This window comes from Sciurus carolinensis, chromosome 6 (assembly GCF_902686445.1).
Source record: "Sciurus carolinensis chromosome 6, mSciCar1.2, whole genome shotgun sequence".
Lineage (NCBI taxonomy): Eukaryota > Metazoa > Chordata > Mammalia > Rodentia > Sciuridae > Sciurus > Sciurus carolinensis.
In genome coordinates this window covers 135,856,543-135,876,384 of record NC_062218.1, presented here as the reverse complement: position 1 = coordinate 135,876,384, position 19,842 = coordinate 135,856,543, and the positions used below count along the sequence as shown (strand labels likewise).

The 19,842-nt window shown below is 36.5% G+C and overlaps 1 protein-coding gene across 1 annotated transcript in view; it reads left to right on the top strand.

Moving 5' to 3' along the window:
• Positions 1-19,842, top strand: part of Sec24a (SEC24 homolog A, COPII coat complex component) — an 87,912-nt gene that overhangs the window by 16,319 nt on the left and 51,751 nt on the right. The window contains 5 exon segments of the mRNA XM_047555124.1: positions 2,690-3,157; positions 12,710-12,880; positions 18,092-18,169; positions 18,650-18,810; positions 19,092-19,264. Of these exon segments, the coding sequence (XP_047411080.1) occupies positions 2,690-3,157; positions 12,710-12,880; positions 18,092-18,169; positions 18,650-18,810; positions 19,092-19,264 (1,051 nt within the window).

Sequence of the window (19,842 nt, the reverse complement as noted above, 5' to 3'; positions counted from 1 at the left end):
ATAAATTTTGAATAAATGGAACATATGTCAAATTTTTCAGTGAATTGATTATCAGAAATGTCAACCAATCCAAAATTAGTATATACATCAAATATAATTCACTTTTTTTTTTTTTTTTTTGTACTAGGGATTGAACCCAGAGTCACTGAACCACTGAGCCGTATCCCCAGCCCTTTTTTTAATGCTTTATTTTGAGATACAATCTCACTGAGTCCTTAGGGCTTCACTAAGTTGCTGAGGTTGGTCTCTAACTTGAAATTCTCCTGCCTCAGCTTCCTGAGGCGTTGCGATTACAGGTGTGCACCAAGGCACCCAGCTCTCATTTTGTTACTCAGGGATTACTCCTGAGCTCAAGTGATCTTCCTACTTCAGCCTTCTGAGTAGCTGGGACTATAGGGTTATGTCCCTGTGCTAGCCCAATCAGCATTTCAATATTTTTTTTGTGAGAGATTGCATGAAGTGGTGTTATATTTTTGTGTGTGTTTGAAAATTTTCATAATGTATATAAAATGTTTTATTTAAAAGATATTATTCATGTAATTGATCGTTAATCCATTGTGTGACTAATCCACAATTTATTTAGTTTAGATATATTTAGATATATTTCTCTTATCCTGGAAGAATGCCTATATTGTTTTGAAAAGCAATGTATGTAATCCCTTACCCAACTTTTGTTTATACATATTTATGTCTAACCTCCCAACCTACTTCTCTCTTTATACTTATATTTATATATATTTGTGAAAGGATACAAATTAGGATACAAATGTCATTAGCCTTGATGACATTGGTTGTGTAGATTGAGGGGTGTGATTGGAAGATATTTTCTTTTTATATCTTTTCAGTTTAAAAGTCTAAAAAAATAAACTTCGTGTAGGTGTTACGTGTATGTGTATATATACATATATTTCAAAAATTTCTTTAAATGTTGATAGACCTTTATTTTATTCATTTATTTATATGTGGTGCTGAGGATCGAACCCAGTGCCTCACACATGCTAGGCAAGTGCTCTATCACTGAGCCACAACCCCAACCCCAGCCACAACCCCAGCCCCCATATATATTTTAACATTCATCTTATTTTCCTTTATTGTCTCATTTTATGGACAAGGAATGACAGTATATTACTGTGTACAAGTGACTCTAGGAATTTTTTTTTAAGTTTTTTTGAAGATATAATTCACACATTAGTTTATTCATTTAAGTATACTTCAGTGGTGGAGCATGTGCCTAGCTTATGTGAAGCCCTGGGTCCAGACATCTCCAGCACCACCAAAAATAAATAAAGTGTACAATTCAGTGGGGCGGGTCTTCCCTGTGGGCCCGCCCCCCACCACTGTAATGCTAACTATCCAACCTAGGGCCTTAAGCATGTTAGGCAAGAAGAGCTCTACCACTAAGCTACACCCCCAGCCCCAATTCAGTGATTTTTAGTGTATGTAGAGTTTTGTAATCAACAATATCTTTCAGAATCATCACCCCAAAAAAGAAAACCCATACCAATCCTTCCTTCCCCCAGGCCCTGCAACCATGAATCTTCCTTTGTGTCTGAATTTCCCTATTCTAGACATTTGTGTAGATTAATCATATACATATGAGCCTTTTGTGTCTGGCATTTTTCAGTTAACATATAGTGATATTTTCAAGATTCATTTGTTTTGTACCATGTCATTAATGTTTTATTTTCTATTACAATCAAATATATTTCATTGTATAGTTTTATGCCATATTGTTTATGCATTCATGAGTGGATGATTTTTGGGGTTGTTTGTATTTGGGGGATATTATGAATAATGCTACTGTGAACATTAGTGTACAAGTTATTGTGCAGACCAGGAGTGGAACTGCTAAGTCATATGATAACTACATTTAACACTTCAAAGTGTTAAATGTAGTTATCATACTGTTACAAATTGGCAGTAAATTCTTTTCTCATGTGGTTGTGCCATTTTGTATTCTCACAAGCAGTGTATGAAAGTTCCAGTTCCTCTGCATTCTTGCCAATATTCCTTATTTTGCCCTTTTTTGTTTGTCTGCTTTAAACAACCTAGTTGGTAGAGTGGTACCTTGTTATTGTTTTGTGTTTCTCTAATGACTGGTGTTTGTATTTCTCTAACGACTAATAAAGTTCAGTGTCTTTGCATGTGCTTATTAGCCGTTGTATATCTTCTTTGAAACACATTTGAATGTCTGTTTAAATTATTTGCCTATTTAAAAATTTTTTTATTTTATTTTTGCCACACTAGGGATCAAACCCAGGACTGCCTCTATCACTGAGCTATATCCCTACCCCTATTTTATTTTTTTATTTTGAGACAGGGTCTCACTGAATTGCTCAGGCTGGCCTCCAACTTGTGATCTTCCTGCCTCAGTCTCCAGAGCACCTGGGATTACAGCTGTGCGCCACCACTCCTAACACTACTGTATTTTTAATTTTTTGTACTGGGAATTCAACCCATGGGCACTTAACCACTGAGCCACATTCTTAGCCCTTTTTATTTTTTGAGACATGATCTCGCTAAGTTGCTTAAAGGTTGTTAAGTTACTGAGCTGTCCTCAAATTTGCAATCCTCCTGCCTCAACCTCCTGAGTTGCAGGTATGCACCACTGTGCTTGGGCCTACTGTATTTTTTAAGTGTCATTATATTCACTTGCAAGACTAATCTTTCCTTCTCTTCTTCTTGGAAGGTCCTGTCCAAAATGCACTGATGTCTTCACAAGTGTCAGTGAGTCAAGGATATAATTTCCAGCTTCCAGGATCCTACCCTCATCTAATACCAGCAAAGACTCTGCATCCAGTCTCTGGAGAGTCTAACTATGGTGGTTCTCAGGGATCTGGGCAAACTCTTAATAGACCACCTGTGGCTTCTAATCCAGTAACACCTTCACTCCATAGTGGTCCTGTTCCTCGAATGCCACTACCTGCTTCTCAGAATTCAGCTGCTGCACCAATGCCTTCCAGTAGCTTTCCTCCTGGAGCCAATGTACCACCACCTTCAAATTGGCAGTATAACTATCCACCCACAGGATCACAGACAAACCATTGTCCTCGTGCATCATCACAACCAACTGTATTGGGGAGTACGAATTTAACAACAAATCATCAATATGTTTCTTCTGGAGACCCTTCACTTCAAAACAGCTTCATAAAATCAGGTAGTATTCTTAGGAATGTTAAAAAATGTAGAAGTAAACAATTTTTGCTTATTTAGGGATTTGAATGAATACTTAAAACCTTAAAACTACATGGAAGATTGTTGGTTTAAAAAATTATTATAAATCTTTAAATAAATTATTTCTAATGCCTTTGAATTAACTCAGAATTTAATGAATTATTTTTGCTTTGCTTCATTCCTTTGAAGGTATCCTTTGGGTTTGTTTTTTTTTGTGTGTGTGTGTGTGAGGTGGGGTGGGTGGGTACCGGGTTTGAACTCAGGGGCACTCAACCACTAAGCTACATCCCTAACCTTATTTTGTAATTTTGTATTTTATTTAGAGACAGGGTCTCACTGAGTTGCTTAGTGCCTCTCTGTTGCTGAGGCTAGCTTTAAACTCACATCCTCCTGTCTTAGCCTCCCTCTGGGATTATACAGGTGGGCCACTGTATTATACAGGTGTGCCCGGCATTTGTGTGTATGTGAGTGATAGGGTCCTACGTGCCCAGGCTGGCCTTGTTGAACTCTTGGGCTCAAACTATCCTCCCCCTCAGCCTCTGAATAGCTATAGACTGTTTTTCTTTGAGTTACTTGTGATATTTCAGGGATTCAGGTATATTTGCAGAACCACTTTCTTAGCGTCTGGCCACTACTTTTTTACTTTTTTGACCGTAGAATGTATTTTTTAAATTTGTTCTAATTAGTTATACATGACAGTAGATTGCATTTTGACACATCATACATAAGTGGAGTATAACCTCTTGTTCTTCTGTTTGTACATGATGTACAGTTATACCAGTTATGTAATCATATATGCACATGGGGTAATAATGTCTGATTCATTCTACTATCCTTCCTATCCCTTCACCCACTCCCTTCCTTTCACTCCCCTCAGTGTAATCCAGATTACCTCTGTTCTTCCTTAGCACTCCCCCTTGTGATTTATTATCCGCATATCAGAGAAAACATTCAGCCTTTGGTACTTTGGAATTGGTTTATTTTGCTTAGCATAATATTCTCCAGTTCCATCCATTTACTGCCAAATGCCATAATTTCATTCTTCTTTAAGGCTGAGTAATATTCCATTGTGTATTTATACACCACAGTTTCTTTATCCACTCACCTATTGAAGGGCACCTAGGTTGATTCCATAGTTTAGCTATTGTGAGTTGAGCTGCTATAAACATTGAAGTGACAGTGTCACTGTAATATTCTGATTTTAAATTCTTTGGGTATAAACCAAGGAGAGAGTTAACTGGGTCAAATGGTTCCATTCCAAGTTTTCTGAGGAATCTCCATACTGCTTTCCATAGTGGTTACACCAATTTAATTTTTTTTTTTTTTTTTTTTTTTTTTTTTTTGCTGTGCTGGGGATTGAACCCAGGGTCTTGTGCTTTCGAGGCAAGGACTACCTACTGAGATACATCCCCAGCCCCTGGTTGCACCAATTTGCAGCCCCACCAGCAATGTATGAGTGTTCCTTTTCCCCCACATCCTTCCCAACATTTATTATTGCTTGTATTATTGATAATTGCCAAGTAGAATATATTTTGACATATCATACGTACATGGAGTATAACTTCCCATTCTTGTGGTTGTATATCATGTGAAGTTACACTGGTTGTGTATTCATTTATGAACATAAGGAAGTTATGTCTGATTCATTCTATTGTCTTTCCCATTCCCATCTCCTCTCCCTTCCCTCCATTCCCCTGTTCCAATCTGGTGAACCTCTACTCTCCACCCCGGCACCTGCCTATTGTGAGTCAGCATCAACATATCAGAGTGGCCACTACTTTTATTAATTGGTTTCTACCTTACTGTCTAGGAAAGCAGAATCACTATGGTCTTTCTTTGGTCTTAATCTGAGGCTTAAGTTATCTTTTTGGCATAGCTGTAGGCAGTTTTTGACCCAGAATGTGCAGAATTGTGGAGTTGTAGGTATGTAGGTAGGTCTAAAGACAATGCCCTTTTTTTTTTTTTTTTTTTTTTTTTTTTGTTGTTGTTGTGGGGAAAGGGTTTTGAACCCAGGTACACTTTACTACTGAGCTATTTCCCCATCCCGTTTTAATTTTTCTTTTGAGATCAGGTCTTGCTAAGTTGCTTAGGGCCTCACTGAGTTGCTTAGGCTGGCTTGAAATCTTCAGTTCTCTTGCCTCAGCCTCCTGGGTCTCTGGAATTATAGGCATTTGCCACCATGTCCAACTGAGACAATGCTTTTGGAGTGAGGAGTGTTACTGAGCACAGCTGTGGTTAGTGTTCAGGCAGAGATTTATACCTGTGTTTTCTTCTGAAAGTTTTATAATTTCAGCTCGTTCTTTTAATTAATTTTAATTTTTGTGTATATTGGTAGGTAAGGGTCCCGCTTCACTGTTGTGCATGTGACTGTCTGTACAGTTGTCCCAGCACTATCCAATGGAAATACCAGTCTATTGTTAGTACCTGTGTTAAAAACAATTTATCAAGCCCGGCATGGTGGTGCATGCCTATAATCCCAGCAGCTCAGGAGGCTGAGACAGGAGGATTGCAAGTTCAAAGCCAGCCTCAGCCATGGTGAGGCACTAAGCAATTCAGTGAGATCCAGTCTCTAAGAAAAATACAAAATAGAGCTGGGGATGTGGCTCACTGGTGAGTGCCCCTGAGTTCAGTCCTGGGTACCAAACTCCCTCCCCCGATAAAAAAAAAAAAAAAAAAAAAACTCAAAAATCAATGGATCATGGGCTGGGGTTGTGGCTCAGTGGTAGAGTGCTTGACTAACTTGTGTGAGGCACTGGGTTCAGTTCTCAGCATCACATATAAATAAATAAATGTCCATCAACAACTAAAAAATATACTTATTAAAAAATCAGTTGATCATAAGTTAAAGGTTTATTTCTGGAGTCCCAATTTTATTTCATTGATCTGTATGTATATTTTTATGGCTGTACCAAATATCTTTTTTCTTTTTCTGCATTTCTTACTTGAGTTATTTTCTTTGGGGTGTGTGTGTGTAGTGCTGGGGATGAAACCCAGGGCCTTTTGTATGCTAAGTAAATCCTTTATCACCAAGCCCTCCCAAATATCTTAATTGCTATTAGTTTTGTAGTAACTTTGAGTTCATGAAGATTGACTTCTCTAACTCTTGCTTTCAGAATTATTTTGGCTCTCTGATTCCCTTGTATTTTTTTGAGACTTTTAGAATCAGCTTGTTAATTTTTTTTTTTTTTTTTTTTTGCACTGGGGATTAGAACCCAGAGCCTTAGTGTATGCAAGGTAAGCACTCTACCAACTGAGCTATCTCCCCACCCCCAGGTTGTTAAATTTTATAGAAAAGATAGCTGGGTTTTGTTTTCAATATTGTGTTGAGTCTGTACATCAGTTTGGGAGAGAAAACCATATATTTTTGAACTGGATAATCATCATTGTGTTTTTTAAACTCAGTATTTGGTCACATCTGGTTCAAAAGTAGGTTCATTTAATTGTTTCACCTTTCAGTTTTTGCTGTTCAGATGATTGGTCTTGGAAACTTACCATCATTGATAGTTTTACTTTGAAAAGAGTTTAAAATTCCATATTGAGATCTCCAGATTGACATTGCTTAGCAGATGTTTTCAAGAAAATGAACAAGTTCCAAGTGAAATAGTTAATATCAGTAATTACCTTTTTTTAAAAAAAATATTATGTATTTCTTATTTATGGTGTACACACCATGAGGTTTGTAGCTTGTTAATACTTTGCTAAGCCTCTGAAACCACTGTCTCTAGAGAACACATTTTGGCCTTGTAAAGATTAAGTATTCTTTTTATTTATTTATTTATTTATTTATTTATTTATTTATTTATTTTAGTTGTATGTGGACACAATACCTTTATTTTATATTTTTATTTTTATATGGTGCAGAGGATCAAACCCAATGCCTCACACATGCTAGGCAAGTGCTCTACCACTGAGCTACAACTCCAGTCTGAGATTAAGGATTCTTTTAGAAAATTAGTTTCTTGATAGAAATCTTTGTGTGTGTAAGGGGGTGGGCAGGGAGTATTGGATATTGAACCTTAATCTCACTCTTGCTGAGCATATCATGCTCTGCCTTCTGTGGAAATTTTCCATTCCACAATTGGTAGTCTTTAGATTACTTTTAATCTAATTTACTTGACACCATGCATGAGCATCTATCTCTTGAAAATTAATGCATATTCTTTTTTGGAGGGGTGCTTTTGTGGGGGCGAGGTACCAGGGGTGCTTTACCCCACTGAGCTAAATCCCCAGGCCTTTTTATTTTTATTTCTATTTTTATTTTCAGACAGGGTTTTTTTTGTTTTTTTTTTTTTCTTCTTCTTCCAGACAGGGTTTTGCTAAGTTGCTGAGGTTAGCCTTGGAACTTGTGATTCTTCTGCTTCACCCTCCTGAGTGATTGGGATTACAGTTGTGCATTATTAATAATGTTAGGTAACATTTATTGAACATTTGTAATATTTTCTAGCACTCAATCAAACTGTTAAATGTATTATCTAATCTTCACAGCAGTCTCTTATAGGTAAGAAATGTGAAACTTGAATAACTTCACCCAAAGTCACAAGAAAATAGTTGGAGAAAACATACTATATAAAATAAACTATTTCCCCCAGCCTTCTAGCTACTTGGGAGACTGAGGCAGGAGGATTGCTTAAATTAGTAGTTTTGGGCCGTCCTGGGCGACATAGTGAAATGAGACTCCATCTGTGTGTGGGGCGGGCCGGTGGGGAGTTATATTTAAGAGTAGGTGTACCCCTTTTTTTTTTTTAAGAGACAGGGTCTCTCCAAGTTGCTTAGGACCTCACAGAGTTGGTAAGGCTAGTTTAGAACACGCAATACTCCTACCTCAGCCTTCTGAGCAGCTGGGATTACAGGTGTGCATCACCACACCCAGCAGGTGTATCTTCTTTTTTTTATTTTTTTTTTTCTTGTTTTGTTTTTTGTTTTTTCATTTTTTTATTATTGTAAACAAGTGGTATACATGTTGTTTCTCTGTTTGTACATGGCGTGAAGGCATACCATTTGTGTAATCATAAATTTACATAGGGTAATGTTGTTTGATTCATTCTGTTATTTTTTTTCCCTTCCCCCCCACTCCTCCCACCCCTCTTTTCCCTCTATACAGTCCTTCCTTCCTCCATTCTTGCCCACCTCCCTAACCCTAACTCTAACCCTAACACTAACCCCTCCCACCCCCCATTATGTGTCATCATCCACTTATTAGCGATATCATTCGTCCTTTGGTTTTTTGAGATTGGCTTATCTCACTTAGCATATTGGCTTATCTCACTTAGCATTGTATCTTCTAAAAAAGGCACGTGATCAATAATCTGAAATTTCTTTGGCTTTAACGGAGGCCCTCAGGTAGAGCATTTGGACTGCAGCATAGATGTGATGATAGAGACATAAATAAGTGCTGAAATTTATAACCATTTCCACATAAAAGAAGGGGAAAGAAAGATGTATAAGCTTACAATGAACCTAAGTGTATGATTCCTCTTGTTTTTCTTATATGTCTTTAAAAAATTCCATATTTTCACTTGTTTTTTTAACCCATACTTGATAATAGGTACCTGATAGTCTGACATCCAAAGCTATAAATTATGCTGTGTTTCTAGTCCTTGAACTAAATTTTCTGATTTTTCCTAATAGGCTGCCTTTTAGCATCTTTATATTAATTGGCCTGATTCTGAAACTCTAGTGTTATAAATAGAAATTATTCAACTAGATGCTTGCTTAGCATATGTGAGGCCCTGGGTTCAATCCCCAGCACTGCAAAAAAAGAAAAAGAATTTTCCAGAAATTTTATGAAAAAGTCTATTACATTAAATGTAGCATATCTTAAATTCAAAATATTCTTCTAAAAGTTGTAAAAACTCTCTATAAGCTCACTTGTATTTTGTTAATCATTAGGTTTTTATATCTTTGTGGTCATATGTATCATGCATTCTTGTTCATGCTGAGTTGGTAATGTACCTTGCCCGTTTGTTCCTTTGACTTATCTGTATTGGCATAGATATGTGTGGGTGCTTCTTAGATAAGGGAGTTACATTTCTGTAATCTTTGTTTTCACTTTGCCAACAAGAAGTAGATCAGTCTTGTTGGGAGCTATAAGGTTCCTTTTTTGGGGGGATGAGGGATACTGGGGAGTGAACTCAGGGCCACTCTACCACTGAGCCACATCCCCAACCCTATTTTGTATTTTATTTAGAGATAGATTCTCACTGTACTGAGGCTGCCTTTGAACTCTCAATCCTCCTGCCTCAGCCTCCCCAGCTTCTGGGATTATAGGTGTGGGCCACTGCGCCCGTCTAATAAAGTTTTTTTTTTTTTTAAATTTTTTTTAGTTGACAGACCTTTATTTTATCCGTTTATTTATATGTGATGCTGAGAATCGAACCCAGTACCTCACACATGCTAGGCAAGTGCTCTACCACTGAACCACAACCCCAGCCCTATAAAGTTCTTGAATAACAGTGATTTTTTTCAATTCTGGAGACTTTAACAGTGATGATTTTTATTTTTATTTTTTTGGTACTGGGGATTGAATTTAAGGGTGCTCTACCTTTGAACCCCATCTCCAGCCCTTTCCATTTTGAGACAGGGCATTGCTAAGTTCCCCAGGCCTGCCTCTAATTTGCAATCCTCCTCTTCAGCCTGATTTGCTGGGATTACAGGTGTGAGCCATTGCATCCATCAAGAAATTTTTTGCGATTCTCATTTGGGTACATTTATTCTTTTAATTGTATAAAATATAGAGTTAACTGTATACTGTAAGTAAAATTTATTGCCTATGTTACTTACAAACTCAGATGTTTTTTAAAAAGTCCTGGAATGAAAAATATTTCAGTGGTGTTTCATCTACTTTGTAGACTTTGGCATTGAGATGGAAGGTAGAAGTTATGTGGTTAACTTGAAAGAATAGGTAGTTGTGGGTTTGAAACTTTGATATCACATGGAACATCCTTAAAAAGTAACTCATCTTGTTTTTATAGAGTTAGGATTTATGGTCCAAATAGAAAATTAGAGCAGTGATATCCTGGTTGATACAAGGACAAATATTATGTCATTCTTAGTTTGATGGGTACTTTTAAACCTATTGGCTATGAATATTTTATAATGCTTATACATAAACTTGAATCATTTCCAGATTTTATTTACAGGGTCTTGCTAAGTTGCCCAGGCTCACCTGCAACTCATGATCCTCCTGCCTTAGCCTCCTGAGTAGCTGAGACTACAGGTGTGCATAGCACTGTAACTGGCTTATTTCCCTATTTTTAAGCCTAGGGAATGTTCCTAATGTAATATTTTAATCATTACAGAAGGTAAGCTAACTTTAAAATATTTATTTAATAGAAAAAAAATCCAGGTATCAGGGTGCATGCTATACTCCTAGCTATTTGACAGGTTGAGGCAGGAGGATCATTTGAGTGAGTCTGGGAGTTCAAGGCCAGTCTGGGTAACATGATGAAATCTAGCTCAGAAAAATGTAAACACACACACACATTTTGGTACTGGGGATTGAACCCAGGGGTGCTTTACCAATGAGCTACAACCCTAGTCCTTTTTTTTTTTTTTTTTCATTTTGAACTTATTTTTAATTTTTTTTAGGTACCCAGGATTGAACCCAGGGATGCTTAACCACTTAGCCACATTCCCAGCCCTTTTTTATGTTTTTTTTTTTTGAGACAGGGTCTCGTCAAGTTGTTTAGGACCTTGCTAAGTTGCTAAGGCTGACTTTGAACTTATGATCCTCCTGCCTCACTCAGCCTAAAGAGCTGTGCAGGGCATGCACAACTCTGTACCACCATGCCCAGCTATTTTGCATTTTGAGATAGGGTTGATGAGGTTGATGAGGTAGATGAGGTAGATGAGTTGCTGAGGGTCTAAAGTTATTGAGACTGGTCTTAAACCTGTGATCCTGCCTCAGGCTTCTGAGTTGCTGAGTTGCACCACTATACTGGGTAAAAAATCATTTATTGAACCTAGGGGTGCTAAGGTTGACTTTGAACTTGCAGTCCCCCTGCCTCAGCCTCCTGAGTCACCTGGATTATAGATATTGGCCACCCTGCCCAGTGAAATCTATTTTTTTTTTTTTTTTTTTTTTTTTTTTTTTTTGGTGCTGGGGATTGAACCCAGGGCCTTGTGCATGCAAGGCAAGCACTCTACCGACTGAGCTATCTCCCCAGCCCTCTCTATATTTTAACATACAAATGCTTATGAACACACACACACACATGCTTGTGTGTGTATTTATGTGTGTGTTTGCAGTGTTATGGATCAAATCCAGTGCCTCAGACATGCTAGGCAAGTGCTTTAGCATAGAGCCACAATTCTAGCTGTATTTATAAAGCATTTAAGCCAATATAGAAAGTAAACTAACTTTATTATTAGGTAAACACTGAGCAGAGTACCAATTTATAATCTCATCTTTAGCAGTTATACCCCAGCAAAAGAGAGCAAATTAGGCTGGGTATGGTCTTACACACTTGTAATTCCAGCAATTTGGAATGCTGAGGCAGGAGGATTATGACTTCAAAGCCAGTCTCAGCAATTTAGTGAGGCCCTAAGCAACTCAGTGAGACCCTGTCTCTAAACAAAATATAAAAAAGGGCTGGGGATGTGGCCCAATAGTTAAATGCCCCTGAGTTCCATCCCCCAGTATCATAGACAGATAGATAGATAGATAGTTAGTACTGGGGATGTAGCTCAGTACTAGGGCACCCTGGGTTCATATCCCTAGTACCACAAAAAAAATGAAGCAAAATTAAATAAAACTTGGAAAATTGTTACAATTTAGTTTATAAATTATTAATTTGTATTTTTAAAAAGCTGTCAACTTGATGTTAATTGAATAGATTATGTTAACAAACAAAATTAGCAAAATAGAAATTAATAAGAAAATTAATAGAATTTTACTCATGTTAATTTCTTTTAGAATATTTCACAACTGCTTAAACTTCTGTAATCAGTTAATGAAAAATTAATCAATAAGCAGGGCATTGTATCTACTCTAGAAGTGATTTGATATTTCTTTCTTTTTTAAAAAATTTTGTTGTTGTTCTTGTAGATGGACAGAATACCTTATCTTATGTGGTGCTAAGGATCAAACCCAGCGCCTCACACATGCTAGGCAAGTGCTCTACTACTGAGGTACAGCCCCAGCCCTGATACTTACTTTTTAATATTGCTTTAATAACTGATAGAGGGGTTGGGGTTGTGGCTCAGTGGTAGTGCACTTGCCTAGCGAATAAGAGGCACTGGGTTCGATCCTCAGCACCATATAAAAATAAATAAATCAAATAAAGGTATTGTGTTCATCTACAACTAAAAAATACTTTAAAAATTTACTGATAGATAACAATCATGGTAGGAGAGAGTTGAAAATATGTAAGGCATACATATGAAGTCATATATTTAGGAAGTTAACTGTATTTCTAATAACTTTTTGTGGTTTATAATTAAAATGGAAATTTGGAAGTTGTTCAGCTTTGGTAAAGATTGTTTTTGACCTTCGTCTTAAGTTTTTAAGTGATGTGAAAAATCAATGTTTCCAAAGGTTCGCCACTTCCCTTACGGAATCCTCCTCTGCCTACCACTTTCCAACCAGGAACTCCTCATGGGCCCCCTCCACCTAGAGGCCCACCTCCAATAAGGGACCCCATGCCCCAGAATTCATCACACAGACCTGCACCCCAGCCTCTATTTAATTCAGCTGTCAATCAAGAAGGTGAGTAAATCAGAAAATAATTTTAGTTCCAAATGTTTTGACTTAGGACAAAAAGAAGACTATTATCTGAATCTTGTGCATAAGAGTCATGTTTTTCAAGAAAATCCAGTTTGGGTTAGGGATTGGCTTCAGGAATAAGTAGTTTTAAAAATTTTCTCAGGACTTCCATTGATGTGGAGTAGCATTTGGGAGCCATTTCTCTTAGCTCTTGTGTGTGTGTGTTTGTGTGTGTTTTGGGTATTAAACCCAGGGCCTTGGGTATATGGAGCTCACTCTACCTTACAGACAAATCCTCAGCCCTTCTAAGGCTTTTTTGTTATTGTGTAGATTTTTTTAAAAAAATTCTGGACATGATTATAGAACTATCCTTTTAACACAGTGGCACATGTTTGGAATGCTAGTGGCTCAGGAGGCTAAGGCAGGAGGATCATGAGTTCGAAGCCAGCCTCAGCAACTTAGTGAGGCCCTAAACAACTCAGCAAGACCCTATCTTTAAATAAAATATAGAAAAAGGACTGGGGATGTGACTCAGTGGTTAAGTGCCCCTGAGTTCAATCCCCCATACCAAAAAAAAAAAGAACTAGAGCTGGGGAGATAGCTCAGTTGGTAGAGTGCTTGCCTTGCACGCACAAGGCCCTGGGTTCAATCCCCAACACCGAAAAAAAAAAAAAAAAGAACTATCCTGTTAAAATAATTATATTTTGATCACCAGCATTATTATAAATATTAATAAATATTTATTAGAATAAAAGTCAAATGTACAAGCATTTTGCAGTTTTATTCAAGTAAAATGTCTTCAAATGTTATCTTGTGATGTAACTTTGAAATTAAGCATTAAATATTTTGTAAAGTAAGAAATTTAACTTTAGTAAAAATATAGCCATTGCCCTAAGACATGGATATAGAAAAACAGAGGGGTAAAAACATTTGCCCATATCTTTGTATTGAATACAATCAATATTATTTATTTTTGTATTTTCTTCTAGCATTACTTTTTAAAGTATTATAAGTAGGGGAAAAGTTGGTGTTAATCATGAGTAACAATATAATCAGGTATTATCTCTCTGGTTGCCACAATCTAACTTTGAAAATCAATCTATGATAAATATTAAATACTTAACAAAGAAAAATTCACTTGCCTGATTTTTTTGTTGTTGTTTTGTTTCTACTAAAAGTTTTACTGAAGTTTTCTTTATTAATTCATGGCTAAAGTCATGCTGATCTTGAGAATTGGAAGGAAGTTACTCATTATTAGCTCCTTTGTACTTAGGTGCCAGAGGTTGATGCTGCTTGCTGAATTTAGTTTTCTGTCCCTGAATTAGAACTCATAAATAACAGAGGTATCTGGAAATGAATTTTTAGCCCTCATAAGCAGATAATCTGGCATTTATCTTTAGTCCTGTATGGTTTTGGGAGAAGACAAGTTAAAATTTTTATCTGATTTCAGTGGTTGTTCTCTGGACTTAAAACATTTCTAATTGTCCTCTGTATCCATGGATTCTGCATCTGAGGATTCAACCAACCTCAGATCAAAAGTTTTGAAAAAAATTTTAATTTATGCTAAACATGTACAGACTTTCTTTTTATTGTTCCCTAACCATATGGTACAACTATTCACATAGTTGTATATTGTATTAGGTATTTTAAGTAATCTGGAGATGATTTAAAATATAAAGGAGGATGTGTGTATGTTATATGCAGTTACTATACCATTTCATAAAAAGGACTTGAGCATCTGCAAATTTTGTTATTGTGGGGGTTCCTGGAACCAGTCCCCCCAAACTAGTGCAGAGATGACTGTATGTCACTTTCATATTAATTTTGAGTTCACTCTGTTAGATATTTTGAAAATAAGATCTTTTATCTTCATCGTTTTTGTTTATCTTTCAACAGTATTAATATTGATTCTTTTTGGTGTGTGTGTGTGTGTGCAACAGTGATTGAACTCTGGGGCACTTGTGACCACTGAGTCACATCCTCATCCCTATTTTGTAATGTTATTTAGAGACAGGGTCTTGCTGAATTGCTTAGCGCGTTGGTTTTGCTGAAGCTGGCTTTGAACTCGAAGTCCTCCTGTCTCAGCCTCCCAAGCCCCTGGGATTACAGGTGTGGGATTACTACCACACCTGGCATTTTTGGAGGTTTTTAATGCAGCTTTTCCTATTGCCAAAATCTTTCAGATCATGTATAATTTTAAATACTCCACAAAGGACCATTCTTTTTCTACCATCCTTTTTTGAAGTCATTTTTGTGGTGTTGGGTTTTGCAAAACCTTGCAGTGGTCCTTTGGCTTAGGCCCAATTTAAGATGAAAGAGTTCTTCCTGAAATTGGGGGTGCAGCTCAGTAGTAGAACCCATACTTAGCATGTATGAGGTCCTTGGTTCAATCCCCAGAACAAAAAAAAAGAAAAAATACTCCTTCTAAAGACTAAAATTTCCTTTCCCTCAAAGTCCCATTTAAAATTCTTAAAATATTTATGTATTTAAAAACTTGCATTTTTGAGATTTATATCAACATCTGACCTTATTAAAAATCAATATATAGCTAGGTGTGATTTTCATGCCCATGATCTCAGCGACTTGGGAGACTGAGGCGAGAGGATCATGAGTTCAAAGCCAGTCTCAGTAACTTATCAAGACCCTCTTTCTAAATAAAATGTAAAAAGGGACTGGTGGGCTAGGGTTGTAATTCAGTGGTAGAGTGCTTGCCTGGCACATGTGAGGTACTGGGTTCAAGCCTCAGCACAACATAAAAAATAATAAATAAATAAAATAAAAGCAAAAAAAGAAATGACATGATTAAAAAAGCGGGGGGACTGGGGATGTGGCTTAGTGGGTATGTGCCCCTGGGTTCAATCCCTGGTATCAAAATAACAAAAGCATAATAATTGTACATATTTATCAGGTACAGTATGATATTTCCATACACACACACACACACACACACACACACACACACACAATCTGGATATATAATCTGGGAATTAGCATACCTATTGCCTCAAGCATTTATCATTTCTTTGCATTGAGAACATTTAAAATCATCTCGTGTGTGTGTGTGTGTGTGTGTGTTTGTGTGTGTGTGTGTGCGCGCACACACACACATGCATGTGTATATATGTGGATATGTATTTATCTACCTATACACACTTTTGGGCAGTACCAAAATTTGAACCCAGGGACTCTCACATACTAGGCAAACATCCCTAGACCACGATAGGTTTGAAATAGTAAATTATTTTAACTATAGTTACCTTACTGTTCTATAAAACACTAGAAATTAATTCATCCTTCCTTTCTTTCCTTCTTTCTTTCTTTTTTTTCTTTTCTTTCTTTCCTTCCTTGTACATGCCAGGCAAGCACTGAGTGAGCTACACCTCCAGCCCTTTTTATCTTACTTTGAGGCAGAGTCTCATTAAGTTGCCCAGGATAGCCTCCAACTTTAAATCCTCATTTTCAGCCTCCCAAATAATTGGGATTACATGCATATATCACTGCAACCAGCCTTAATTCTATCTAACTATTACTTTGTATCCATTAACCAACCTTTCTCTACCCACCACCCCACACTTTTTTTTTCAGTATTGTTTTAGTTGCTAATGGACCTTTATTTTTATTTATTTATATGCAGTGCTGAGAATCGAACCCAGTGCCTCACACATGCTAGGCAAGAGCTCTACCACTGAGCCACAACCCCAGCCCCACCCCACACTTCTTAGCCTCTGGTAACTACAGTTCCTTTGTTTCTATAAGATCAACTTTTTAAATATACATACATATATATATTTAATATGTTATATATATACATATATATGTATACATATGTATTTGAGAACATGTGTTGTTTTTTTGTGCTGCCAGGCTATTTTACTTAATGTCCTCTAGCCTCATCCATGTAGTTGCAAATGACAGGATTTTATTTATTTTTTAATAGCTGAACAATATTTCATTGTGGATATATACCACATTTTCTTTATGCATTCATCCATCGATGGGCACTAAATTGATTCTGTATCTTGGCTATTGTGATATAGTGCTGCTATAAATAGGGGAGTATAGGCATCTCTTTGTCATGCTGATTTTAGTATTTCTGCTTTTAGTTTTTGAGGAACTTCCATACTCTTTTTCATAATTACTATGCTAACTAACATTCCCACCAGCTGTTCCCCTTTCTCCACATCTTTGCCAGTATTATTTTTTTTCTTTTTTTGTATGTGTGATACTGGGGATTGAACACAGGGGCGCTGTATCACTGAGATACATCCTCAGCGCTTTTTAAATTTATTTTGAGACAGGGTCTGCTGAATTGCCCAGTCTGGCCTTGAACTTCTGATTCTCCTGCCTCAGCTCCTGAGTAGCTGGGATTACAGGAATGTGCCACCATGCCTGCCTGGCTTTTCTTTTTGCTAATAGCCATTCTAACTGAAGTGAGATGATACTTCATTTTGGATTTTTTTCCCTTTTATCTCATTGTAGGTTTTTTTTTTTTTTTTTTTTTTTTTTTTTTGCGGTACTGGGGATCGAACTCAGGGCCTTGTGCTTGCAAGGCAAGCACTCTACCAGCTGAGCTATCTCCCCAGCCCTCATCATAGTTTTGATTTACATTTCCTTGATGGTTAGTGATATTGAACATTTTTTCAGATATCTGTTGGCCATCTGTATTTTGTTGTCTTCTTCCTTCTTCTTCCTCTTCTCTCTTCCTCCTTCTCCTTTTCCTCTTCTTCTTCTAATACCAGACTTTTCAAGACACATCTGTTTTATATAATTTTCTCATCTTTTTCTTTCTAGTACTAGGGATTAACCCAGGGCAAATGCTCTACCACTGAGCTACATCCCCAACCCTTTACATATTTTATTTTGAGACATGATCTCACCAAATTGACCCAGCTGGCCTTGAACTTGCAATATACTTCTGCCTCAGCCTCACAAGTAGCTAGGATTGTAGGCTATGCTACTACACCACATGTCCAGCTCCTTTTTACTTTATTTTTAAGACAGGGTTTGCCCCAGACTGACTTCAAACTTACAGTCCTTCTGCCTCAGCCTCCCAGTAGCTGGAATTATAGGTGTGTGCTACCAAGACAATATTTTTGGTAGGCAGCGATTTAAACTATTTTTTGGGAAATTATCTAAGAGTTAAGATATTAGTTTGTATCTTGCAGAAATTATAATCATTCTAATTTAAATCTTATTAATGAACTTCCTTCTTAGGTATTACATCAAATGCCAATCATGGATCTATGGTTGTCCATAGTAGTTATGATGAAATTGAAGGAGGTGGCTTCTTGGGTGAGATGCTATGAAAGTTTCTTTCTTTCTTTTTTCTTTTTCTTTTTTTTTAAATCTTCTTTCTGATTGTAGAAGTCATATTTGCTTGTCATACTTGTGTTATGTAGCCATACCTACTATTATGACTATGGGGTATTTTTATCAATTAGATATACTAAATTTGTTTAGCCAATTCCATAAATTGAGCATCTAAGATGTTTTCATTACAGTTGTTTTAAATTAAAATGTAATCTGAATACAAAATTTATTACATGACAGGAAAGTAAATTAAATATATCAAACTTTTGTGTGTTTATAGCTATAGTCTACATTAACTAGATTGTAATCATTGCTGTTACTTTGTTACTAGTGTTTGTCTTCATTTTATTAAATTAATCCAGAGGAGTTTGGAGTTGTAATTCCCATAATTTAATGAACCCATGTGTTGAATTAAAGTATTCCAGAATATAAAATAGAACTTAAAAGTTACCTTGTTTCTAGCAACACCACAGCTTACTAATAAGAATCCCAAAATGAGCCGAAGTGTTGGATATGCATATCCCTCTTTACCACCTGGTTATCAGAACACAACACCACCTAGTACAACTGGAATGCCACCTTCTTCCTTGAATTATCCAAGTGGCCCCCAGGCCTTTACTCAGGTAAAGTTTTGCCTTTTTTTCCCAGCCTATTTTCTATCTGTTGGTTTAAACTGTATACACATGTGGAAAGTTTTAGGAAGTTGTATTGAACATTTTTATAACCAGTTAGAATAATAATGGATACTTCATAAAACCTTTATACTTACACATTTCTCCAGAACCAAAAAACTGACCAAGAAATCTGTATTATACTTTCATTATGTAGTGAAATGAACCAAGTCCCTTCATTACTTTCAGAAAGAGAAAAAAAAGTTGCTTACTTTTAAATTATGTATCTGTAGACTCCCTTAGGTGCTAATCATTTAACTGCAAGCATGAGTGGATTAAGTCTACATCCAGAGGGGCTAAGAGTTATCAATCTTCTTCAAGAAAGAAATATGCTTCCCTCAACACCTTTGCAGCCTCCAGTTCCAAATTTGCATGAAGACATCCAGAAACTCAACTGTAACCCAGAGTAAGGCTTTAAATTGTGTTGTTTCATCTTACATATGACATTATGCATGTTCTATGTTTTCTAGGGTCTTTTAAAATACATTTTTTAGTTTCGGGTGTTATGAATAAGCTGTATAAGTAGACTAATTTATGAAAGAGGTCTGATGCAGAAGATAAAACTTTTTCACTTACTTGAGATTTGAAATGTTCTAAGAACTAGGGTTGTAACTCTTGAAGCGATTGCTGTTCTTATTAGCTCTGATGAGATTATGTTATTCATTATCGTTCTGGTAATGCATCCCAAACTACAGTTATTTGATTCTATATAGTTCTTTATTTGCTGTCATTTAAAATTTATTTCATTATAAACCTAATTATAATTTTTTCTATAAATATTTGTCATAAGTTTAAATGTGTGTAGTAAAGACTGATAAATTGAATTTTGCTACAAAATTTGTTGTTTATTTTTATTTTGATGTAGTTTTTTTGAATCTTCAGCAAAACTGAACAAACTTTTCAAGCATGGTAGCATGCACCTATAGTCCTAGCTGAGTCAGGAGGATTGCTTGAACCCAGGAGTTCATGACTAGCCTGGACAAT